This window comes from Cygnus atratus, chromosome 8 (assembly GCF_013377495.2).
Source record: "Cygnus atratus isolate AKBS03 ecotype Queensland, Australia chromosome 8, CAtr_DNAZoo_HiC_assembly, whole genome shotgun sequence".
NCBI classification, from domain to species: Eukaryota; Metazoa; Chordata; class Aves; order Anseriformes; family Anatidae; genus Cygnus; species Cygnus atratus.
In genome coordinates, this window is record NC_066369.1 from 20,368,743 (window position 1) to 20,379,996 (window position 11,254).

The following is an 11,254-nucleotide window of genomic DNA, read 5'->3' on the forward strand; positions in this document are numbered from 1 at the left end:
GGTGCTTCCTCTAAAACGAAAAAGAAGAAAAAGAAAAAAACAAACCGCTTTACTGTCCGATTCTCCATCTAGCAGGAGAAATTGGAAGTGCACCATCCATCCCAAACTGAATTTCCAGAAGAACGTTACTCTTTCAAGTAAGTGGAGCCACAAATCAGTAACAAAAAATTCATTGGTGAAAGGAAGAAAATTAAAACATAATCTGGGAATTACGAGAACTCGAGAGCTAAAGGTATAACTGGAGGTTGAACAGAGAACAAAAGGAGAACAGTAGCTCACAAAGAGAAAACAGAAAAGCAGTCGGAAAGCAGCTGGGAAGATACTGCTTAATTACTTAATGCGCCAGTGACTGGTTTAACTGTATTCACTGTTACCGACACTTTTATAATTCATCATTAGAAACGCCGCTAGGTCAGGCGGCAGCAGCGGTTTTTTACAGAATAAAGTTTGTCGTAGTACCCTATGACACTTCAGAAGAGCCAGCTACAAATAAGAAAACAAGTCAAAGTGCCGCTTGCAGACCTAATGAAACGTTAGCACTTTCTTTTATTTTGCCACTCAGAGGTTAAGGTTCACAGAACCATGTAGGAAGAACTTGATAGGCCACTGCCTTTCAACTAAGGGAAAACAATGCATTTACAAATGAATCATAATCCAAACAAATGCTTAAAGCTCAGCTCAGACAAACAAAAAACAAAAGATCAAAAAGACAGAAGAGTAAAAAAAAAGAAACTATTAATAAAATAATCCTTCTCTGGGTTTAAATAACCTCGATTAAACGGATGCCTTTTAAATATAACTGTCTGGCACAGCCTTCTCCATCACCCCACTCAGAGGGGACCTGACGAAGGGGCCAGCTTTAACGCCCAGGCACCCATTCTCCCTCCTGGCTCCATCGCTTTGCTCCGAAGCCGGCGAGCACCCCCGCGGCCAGAACCAACCCGAGAGCCGACCGCCGGTCCCAGCACCAGGGGGCCGAAGGCGGTGAGGGCACGGCCCCGCCCCGGCCCCCCCGGGCCGTACCTCTGCGGGGGCGATGCCGAAGGCCTCGGCCACCTTGGTGTAGAGCTCGCGGGCGCTGCCGAAGCCCTCCACGCGGCCCGTGGGGCTGCCGTGCGCCAGCTGCGCGTGGAACTGCAGCCGCGACGCGCTCCCCGCCCCGGCCGGGGCTGCCGCTGCCGCCGGTGGGGGGGCCGCGGGGGCCGCCGCCTCGCTGTCCACCAGCCTGGAGGTGTCCTTGGCCTTGCTCTTCTTCTTGTTCCCCAGCCCCAGGGGCATCTTCCCCGCCTGCCGCACGCTCCCGTCGCCGGCTCCCCGCAACGGACTCTGCCCCCGGCGCCGCCCCGGCCATGCCGCCGCCAGGTGAGGCCTCGGGCCCGCGGCCGCCCCGCCCCGGCCTGGCCTCTCCGAGAGCCCCAGGGCTCTGAGGGGGGCCCGGCCGGGGCAGGGGGCGGGCGAGCAGAGGGACCCCCCCTCGCCACGTAAGGAATAAGAGCCGAGCGGAAGGCCATGGAGGAGAGTAGCAGCCCCCAGCCTGCTGCGGCCCCTATTCCTGTGAGTAAACAACGCTTCCTGGTCCCGGTATTGATCGTGAAGGGTTCTTTAATGGAAGGCAAGGGTACTGTCGAGTAGCCCACAGCGGTACTGGGAAGTTTGCCAGAGTCGGGTATGTTTTGCCTTCTGGCCTGCGCAAAGACATCACTTCTAGTTCTGGTTTTGGGGGGGGGGGGGGGGGGGGGGGGGGGTACCTTTATAATATCCACACAGTAAATAAAAAGGTATAGTATATGCACTTTTCAAGTACATAAAGCCAGGTTGTATGAAGTTCACCATCTTTACACTGACCACATTGAGGGATTTCTACTGAGAATAAAAGTGTTAAATATTGATCAGAAGAGGTTTATAAGGAGGACAAAAAAGTATACAAGGACTTCTGCCAACTCTTGGTGTTTTACCACAATTGTACTTAGTGTACCTACCAAACATCAAAGGATCAATAAAGCAATAGCCATGTAAGCAAAGTTTAAAGGCTATTGTGCTGTACAACAGCTTTGAAGTACTGAGATTTAATTAACACCTATATTAGAAAAGTATATTTTTCTAACATTTATTGGACTTAAAATGTCTCCATCTCCATTGTGGAACAGAAATATTTCCTATAATGACTTGGATGCTCATATACTACAGAAGACCTCTTCTGTCGTCCTCCAATGAAACTACATACACCTGGGTGGAATTACTCCATTTTCACTGGTGTACTCAATCATGAAAAAGCATGTTATAAGTAGAAGTTTCACAAAACATCCAGCACTTCTAGAGGAGTCTGCTGCAAAGCTGCAGAGAGAAGCAATATAGCTTTCCATCTTCTGAGTCTCAGAAGAGGAAAAGAAAGCATAGGAAATAAGCAAGTAGGATTCTCACATATGGAATCAGACCAGATAGGCACAGAAAAGACGATTAGAAGGCAGCCTGGAGTTAATAGTTGACTTACCAGCCCAGTTTGAAAACAAAATACTGAAAACTCAAGTGGAAGATTTCTATGAACTTGGAGAAATGTATTCCCCTGAAATACTAGAATAAAATTAAGGGAACATATTGCAGTCTCATTCAATTTATGCCAGTGAGATACCATTAAAATGACAGTACCAAAGTATTCATGTCCAAACATTCTAATTAGTTTTTTCACTGTTTTACAGTTTTTAAGTGAGCAGTTTATTTTAAAACATGCCTTTTTCCACCTACCAAAAGGTCAATGTCACCAATTCTTTTGTATTATAAGTCTTATCTCCACCAATCTTGATGCCTACCAACTCATTTATCTTCTGAAAAGAGAATTGAATCGATGTTAAAAACCCATCAACTGCTGTTTACTTCATTACTGATGTTAAATGGAAACAAAGACATTCAAGTTCCTGTACATAACAGAGGGTGAGTAGATTTATTTCACAAATTTATGGACATTGACATAGCTGTAATTTAGGTACGTTGCAAAATTTCCTTTAATTAAAATGCTAATGCTTCCATGCTTCGTATGGAGATGGATGGAAGTAGCTGAAGTTGTATCAGAACTGTGCTGATCCTACTTAGAGCCTGGAGGAATAGCATCAGTTTTTAGGTGCAGAAAGAAAAAGTGATGGGAAACCAGCACAGCTGACCAAGTAAACTGAAGATCACATTGTACTGTTTAAAACAAACAGTATGGAGCATGTATACATGTTATCATTAACATAACAGATAAAAATAAACTTTTTAAAAATGAGAGGTAGAAAGAACTAGATATATGCTAAGATATTCTTGAAAGCCATGCCTCTAACAGAATCAACATTAAGTTGTCATTAGCAGCCTCCAGCTTTGTCAAGAAATCGTTAAGTGTTCAACATGTCCACTACTACTACATATACTTATTTTTCGATAAGCTGCAAATGCTACCTACTAGTATTACTCTGATCATAAATTAGGTGTTCCAACCAGCATAGCAGTGTGAACTGAGTGATCTGTAGAACTAGAAATGAGTCAGACTGCTGAGAACCTCAAAGAAAAAAAAAAGCCTATATAGGGCACAAGACATTTTCTCCAACTACAACCAGTCCTGCTCTCAGGCTTCCTTAAGTTGTGTACCCACTAGGGAAACATCTGCCAACATTAATACACATAGCTAGATCATGAATCCAAATACACCTCCAATGGCAAAGGATAGTTGGGATCTGGAAAGTACTTAAGTTGCACCTTTAGTAAGTGACATTGCAAAATGTTAATAATTTAAATAAAAATTTTAATCATTCGGTATTTGCCATAGTTTTGGAAGAGGAAAAATAAATTACACACTAAAAAAAAGAATGTGTTTCAGTCCTTTTGTCCCACAGGTACATTGCACAATGCAGGTTATCACATTCCTCGGTTTCTGAGCCATGGTACTTCAGGTGCAAGTACCATGGTATGCAACAAGCATGTCTGTGGAACAGAACAGAATCCTACTAGTAAATATGAAATGCCACAGTGCTCTATTGCAAAGCAGCAGTAGCATATGCAAAACTTTTTCACTATATATGGAACATATATCTGTGACTTCAGGAGTTCTTACCTGAAACACTTCGTATCTTTCTGGTTACCCACACTCCAAATGAAGCAGCTGCTCAAAAGAACTCTGACGAGAGAATGAAGAATCTGTTTTATAAGATATTGCAGGACCTCATCATGCTTACTCTAATGAAAATAAGGTCAAGAAGAAACATAGCTGGTCCTTTTAAGTATCTGTGGTAGTATCAAATTGAAATAACTATAAAAAAATAGAACTGAAGTTTCCAAGTCATAATGTTAAAAGCTATTTTTAAACCACCAGAGGATGCTAAAAAAAAAAAAGAGGTTTTTGAAAAAATAGAGGATGAAATATAATCTTAAGACAGGAGTTCAAAAAGGATTGCCTGTGACAGGAGGGGCCTAAACTCCATTACCAAATTGATCTTCTGACAGTATGGCAGTACCACATTAAATATTAATATATTGTTTAGCTTTGACACATGAAAAGCAGCAGCTAGTCAAACCATCCTCTGGAAGCAAAAAATAAACTCATTTTGTGCACTGACTTCAAGTTTGGGACTGTGACTTAACAGGGAGCATAAGGGGTTCCCAGGGGTTTGATTCCTGCTACCTATCACTTAAAATCAGTCTGTTGGTGTATGAGGAAAAATAAAAATGTATGTGGTTTTCCTGAATTGAGCTCAAAGTTGTTCTTGGTCTTTATTACACTTAACCACAGCTGTTCTGGCAGGCAAGGGCTGCTTCTCAATTAATGCAGTTTATCATCCCTCCTTTGGATATAAATGAGCAGTTTAGACACTATTTTGGAACATGCCGTATAGTACTTGTACAGGAAAATGCTATATGGTATTTCAGGAGCTGGCTGGGTCGATTTTTGTTTTTTTAATGATGTAAGACAGCAAGAGTTAAGATAAATTTGTCCTTGATAAAGCAATCAGGCATGACAAACAACATTGCTGCTGCAGCTCCTCCCTTGGGTAGGCCAGCACTTCCAGTAGAACAAAACAAGCACAGAGTTGCACCTTCTAAGCTCCATGGGAGCAACAGTAGCCCTCTACTTTCACTCTTTACATAAGAAAACAATTAATTGGAGGACCATGAAGTGTACAAATCATGCCACTTGGAAAGAGTCCACTGCTGAACAATTTGACAAAAAGCTGAGATTTCAAAAAATTAGTAGAAAAAAACTAGTGAATACATGAATACCAAGGTTCTACATGACCTGATCAGAAAACAATACAGTAAGAAATATTAATGTCACCTGCAGAGGAAGACTAGCGTTTACCGACTGGAAAAGGAAAATTGTCTTTTATGTTGTTCAGTCACTTTTTTTTTTTTTTTTTTTTTTTTTTTTTTTTTTTAAGATCTAGCTTAAGAAATCAAGTGCACAGATTTTCATCCTGACTCATCATAGCAGTTTCACTGGTGGGGTAGAACCTACTCTATCCCCAAAGCATGTTACCAGCAAGTCAGACTGGCATACTGGATATGCATGCTGGAAAGGACACATGTTTTGGTATTCTATTCAAGAGTCAAATGTCTGGTTACCTCTGAGTCTTGTTGGAAGCTTTGTCATCTATATAAACTGATAGAAAGGGGGCCAGGAGAATCAGTCAGCACAAGAGCTTGGGAGCTTGTAAGTGGATCACTATGGCACTGATACTGCTGAAGTCAGGGGAAGTGATTCTGGACCTAGCAGGGAGAGCTTGTCAAATGCAAGTCGAACCAGACCCTCACAAACATACTTCAGTTCTTCTCCACAATCGGTGTCTTTCCCTTTTATTGTGCATTCCGCTCTGCTGTCTGATACTATAGATACCATTCAGTCACACGTCATTCTCTCCAATCCTTATTTACGAGGTACTTGCTACTTGATGTCAGACAGACACAGGTAGTCATTAAGTAGAGAAGTGTCCCAAACCAGTGAAACAGTCTTTCACAATCAGAAGAGAGACTATGATAAACCAACCTAGCACGTTTTTAACATCAGTCAGTTGTCATGAACAGAGTAAAGCCCTTAAAAAAAGCTATGGACTTCACTCAGCTCAGCAACGTCCCAGACAGCACAGAGTTCTTAGAATCACATTTTAAAATGGCATCATCACATTAGTGAGACCAAGCCCACCGGAAAATACACAAAACATCTTAAGACTTACAGGTTTGGGGGCACTTCTAGGACTAAAACATTTGGAAACACTCAACGGTTATAGGCTAAGAATAAAAAAGGATGTAGATAAGTATTGGGTCAGTCTCAGTAAAGGCCAAGGAAAACAACCTTTGGAAACCACTATTGTTTTCCTCTCTCAGCTAAAACTGTACATCAGCCAGTTGCACCTAGTATGTCTTTAAAAGATTATTAACACAAAGCATGACTCACTAGTAGGGGAAATGTCATTTACGCAAACATTGCACTGATGGCACATACTAAGAAGTAGAAATCATTCTTTGCCAAACACACCAACGCCTTCTGAGGTGCTGATTTCATTTTCATACAGGTCCTCCAAAAAATTAATCCACAACTAATGACAGATTATCCAATAGAGACAAGTTTGTGATATTGCCTCCTCCAATATTGAAGCAAAACTATGTGAGGTTAAGAACTTCATGGTACACTTGTACCTGTACACAATGCAACCAGCATCTTTACAACCAAGCCAGCTATAGACTACTTCCTCACCTGTGCTTTGGCTCTTTGCCACTGAAGTTGTAATCATTTTAAGATCTTGACTTATTCGCTGTGCTATACATCAATCTTAGGGAAGCCTCCCTATGCCTAGATTTTTGAAAAATCAGGCATGGAACTGTTTTGAGCACTAACTAAAATACCAGAACTGTCACACCTGAGAATCAGAACTCCACTAATCTCATTTCATCGAGCATTATAACATGTTGTTCATCTTGAGCATTGCTTGTAAGGTTTGGACTGAAGGTCATATTGAAAATACGGAGGGGTGTGAATACTAGAAGAGGACATACAAATTAATAAAACACTTCTACTCCTTAAATAATAAATGGAAGTGAGCAAGCACAAAGTTAAAAGATGAAGGTGGTAAGAACAAGAGCAGAAATCCAACCCCACCGACAGAGTTATGTTACTTCCCAAAGCAAACATGGCATGAACCAAAACCAACCCAAAACCACACCACCTGTTCAATGCACCCAATAGGCTTTAAAAAGTTGTCAACATAGATAATACAAGGAATGCTGGAATGGAAGAATGGAATGCTAATATCCTCACCACATCAGAAAGCCTGTACTGCAACAGTCTCAGAATACCTCTGCATGACAAAGGAAAAAGTTAAACGTACCTTGCCCAACTCTTGCAACAGCTTGAGATTATTCTAAAGTTTGGTATTGGGGGGATTAAAGAGATACTTTAGAAGTATGGGTTTTCATAGACTTGTTGAATAAACTCTGAAGTAACCAACTAATTTTGCTTTCTATGGCACTTAAGCAACCCTTAAAAATTAGAGAGTATGATTATATTAAAATTAAAATAGTATTAAAAATACTCTCCTCCCAACTTTGTCAGTTTTATTTCCATGTATTTTGTAGTTAAAGATATAGTAGGCCGCTGAGAATTCACCTGTCTCCCACATAGTCTTGACTAAATAAATACTCACATGGTTTTTAAAACATAGCTTTTGATATTTCTCTATTGAAAGTGTGCTTATTTCTTGGGAATCTTGGATTAGACAGCTATCATTGCTCCCTCTCATTTTGAAGTAATTCCATGTGCTATTTTTGAAATGTGTACTTTGTTACATACTCACCAAAAAAAAAGAAATACAAGGATTTCATACCATTCCTATAGTTCTTCTGTATTTTGAGCATGAAAACAGTTGGAAAAGTTTAGTTTGCTGTACATATGCCTCTAAATGCACAAGATACTGCAAATCCTCTTACCTGGAGATGGTTACAAAAGATAGTTCTAGTTGCTGTGTTTTTAAAAGTTGGACTAAGGTTACAAGTTCCTGGATTACAAAATCTCAATTATATTAGCTTTTAAACAGACATACACATTTTAGGATGATTTTTTTTTTTAAGTTGCTTTTAGCATCTGCCATCATAACAAAAGATGAAAAGGAAATTAAAAAACAACTTTACACTTTTTACTTAAAAACCACATAAGAAATGCAATACAGAACATAGTGTTTTTTTTTTTAAACAAACAATATAGAGCATTAACATTACGCATAAGCACTAAGCAGCAAGTTTTTCCCTTTGTGATACTGCTCCAGCATTTGTTCAGCTCCTTGTAGATCTAAGGACTACAACAGACAATATATGAAGAGATCAGCAATTGAAAAGTTGACTCAAACAGCATCTCTCATAAGTTCTAGTCCTTTGAGTAACAAAAAATGGGATTCTTTGTGCTTGTTAAAAAGCTATTGTAAATTAATTCCCAACTTCTATATGATTTACTTTTCCGCAGAAAATCACTTATATGAAGATAACACTGCTATTTCTTAAGCTACCTAACAGAGCAGGTAACTACTGAATTTCCACAGGCAAAGGCTAACAGCAAATTCTATATTCTTTCTTCTTATGAAGAAAAATCTTTGAAATTGTTGCTAAAGTACTGTGTTAAGGTTTTAAACTCAAGTAATGAGAACATCTGCAAGGCATTTCTTCCAGCAAAATCAAGCCACAATCAAGGGAACCAGCCCTAGTACTATATTATAAAACTAGACTATTACAGCGGGCTCTCTTTCCCTATGCACCTTTCAACTCTGAAGACAAGTAAATAATATTTGTATTCAAAAAAAGAATCAATGCAAGCACATAAAAAGTTTATGGGCAACCCCTATCCCATTTTTTCTTAGGCAGACTTTCTTTAGGTAGTACCTGGGCTTTTTCTTCATTGTTGGAATAAAGTTCAGTCTTTGGAAAATAATGCATACTTGAGATCAGTGTGATCTTTTAAATACCTGTACTACAGTGCACTTCTACAGTGTTCTTTGTGCATCTTTCCACTCCATTAAAGACCTACTTCCTATGGATTCAAGCCATCACATCAGCACCGCCCATCTTTGGGTTAAGCCTCATTTGCAGAACATAGTCCTTAACACTGTCTTGTGAAAACTGCTACATCAAAGTTCACAGGATCCTTTAGTTTAGAAGCAACCTCTTGGGGATCATCTAGCCCAATACCCCTACTCAAGCATGATCAGCTAAAGCACGTTGACCAGCACCACGTCCAGTTGGGTTCTGAGTATGTCCAGGGATGGAGACTCCACAACCTCTCTGGGCAACCTGTTCTGGTGTTTGACCACCCTCACAGTAAAAACCAAGTGCTTCCTTGTGCTCAGATAGAATTTCCTGTGCTTTAATTTGTGTCCACTGTCTCTTGCCCTGTTACTGGGTGCTACTGTGAAGTCTGGCTCCCTGTCTTCATTCCCTCCTTTAAGGTACTTATAAGATCCCCTGGAACCTTCTCTTCTCCAGGCTGAGTTCCAGCTCTCTCAGCCTCTCACAGACTCACCCCAGCAAGTCAGTATCTTTCTTCTGCTGGGGAGCCCACAATCAGACACAGTACTCCACATGCAGCCTCATCACTGAGTAGTGGAGAGGAAGAATCAAGTCCCTTGACCTGCAGACAAAGCTTTCTAGTGCAGCTCAAGATACCATTGGCCTTGTTTGATGCAAAGACACACTGCTGGCTCATGGTCAGTTTGTTGTCTGTCAGGACCTCAGTCTTCTCGCAGCAAGTCTGTTTTCCAGCCCTTCAGCTCCCAGGGTATACTGGTGCCTGGACTTAACCCTCAGGGAGTAGGACTTTTTCTTCCTCACTGAACTTTCTTCTGTGTCCAACTCTCTGGTCTGTCAAGGCCCCTCTGAATAGCAGCACAATCATATGGTGATATCAGCCACTCCTCCCGGTTCTGTGTGATCTGCAAATTTGCTGAGGGTGCATTCCATCCCCTCATCCAGGCATTTAATGAAAATGTTGAATAGTATTGGCCCCAATATTGAGCCCTGGAGTATACCACTAGTGACTAACCTCCAAGTAGACTCTGTGCTACTGATTGCAACCCCACTGCACCCATTCCTTCAGCCAGTTTTTAATCCAACTCTAGTGTCCACTTATCTAACCTGTACTTTGCCATTTTGCCTAAAGTCAAGGTAAACAACATGGACTGTTTTCCCGTTAACCACCAAGCTGGTCAACTCCCTGTAGAAAGCTGTAAAGTTGGTCAAGCGTGATTTCCCCTTTGTAAATCTATGTTGACTATGGACCTCCTTGTACTTCATGCATTTTGAAATGCTTTCCAAGCGGATTTTCTCTATCACCTTTCCAGGAATTGAGGTGAAGCTGACTGGCCTGTAGATCACCCATTTTCTTTCTTGTTCTTCTTGAAAATAGGAGTGATGTTTGCTCTCTTCCAGTCTACAGGAACCTTTCCCAAATACTACAACCAAATATAATTAAGAGAGGCCTTGCAATGGTATTAGCCAGCTCCCTCAGCACTTCTAGGTGCAACCTGTCAGGCATCATGAACTTCTGTACATCCAGTTTAAGAGCACCCTAGCCCAGTTCACCACTGAGGGTAGCTCTTCCTTGTTCCAGGCTTCCCATCTGAGTCTCAGGGACCTGGGATTCTTGAAGCCTGATTTTACTGGTAAAGGCTAAGGCAAAGAAGGCACTGAGTACCTCAGCCTTAGCCATGTAATTTATTACCCAGTTTCCCTACTGCATTTGACAGCAGGCCCACATTTGCTGTTTATGTACTTGTAGAATCCTTTCTTGCTGTTCTGCCTGTAGCCTGAGGAACTATCCCATTGCAAACAGCTCCTTTCTCCTCAAGCTACATGCTCTTAGCTCAACTTACAATGTAGTCCTCTCACGTTTTTGGGCAATAAAGAATTTTTTCACTTCACTGGGGGGCAGTTCAGGAGTCCAAGCTGATTTTCCCAGTCTATGCTTTGTGCAGTGGAAGGCAACATAACAAAATATTATCTATTTTGCAATTTAAAATATTTGTGCATGTGTGTATTTCTACTACTATGTCCGATTTCCATATAAACAGGTAATGCTATAGATACAGTAGGGATATTACTAAATAAAGTACTCGAACGCTCAAGTACTTCATCAGAAGTATGCATTGACTTTGTAAAAACTGACTACACTTTACATTAAGCAAAATACTGAATAAACTTTTCCGATTAGGAAGATCTAAAATAAAATGAGTGGTTTTCCCTGTAAATTATACTG

General features: G+C 40.9%; 1 protein-coding gene across 3 annotated transcripts in view; it reads right to left on the reverse strand.

Moving 5' to 3' along the window:
• Positions 1–11,254, reverse strand: part of GIPC2 (GIPC PDZ domain containing family member 2) — a 56,357-nt gene that overhangs the window by 22,225 nt on the left and 22,878 nt on the right. The window contains exons 1-2 of one of the 3 annotated variants that reach the window (XM_035538149.2): positions 4,082–4,929; positions 2,743–2,822 (exon numbers count right to left, since the gene is read on the reverse strand). The exons of 1 other annotated variant lie outside the window; for it this stretch is intronic. Coding sequence is in view for 1 of the 2 variants with exons in the window: in XM_035538146.2 (XP_035394039.1) it covers positions 1,024–1,278 (255 nt within the window). In the remaining variant the exon portion in view is untranslated. Of the gene's footprint in view, positions 1–1,023; positions 1,279–2,742; positions 2,823–4,081; positions 4,930–11,254 lie in introns of those variants that run through there. One more of the 3 variants, XM_035538146.2, reaches the window with a different exon arrangement.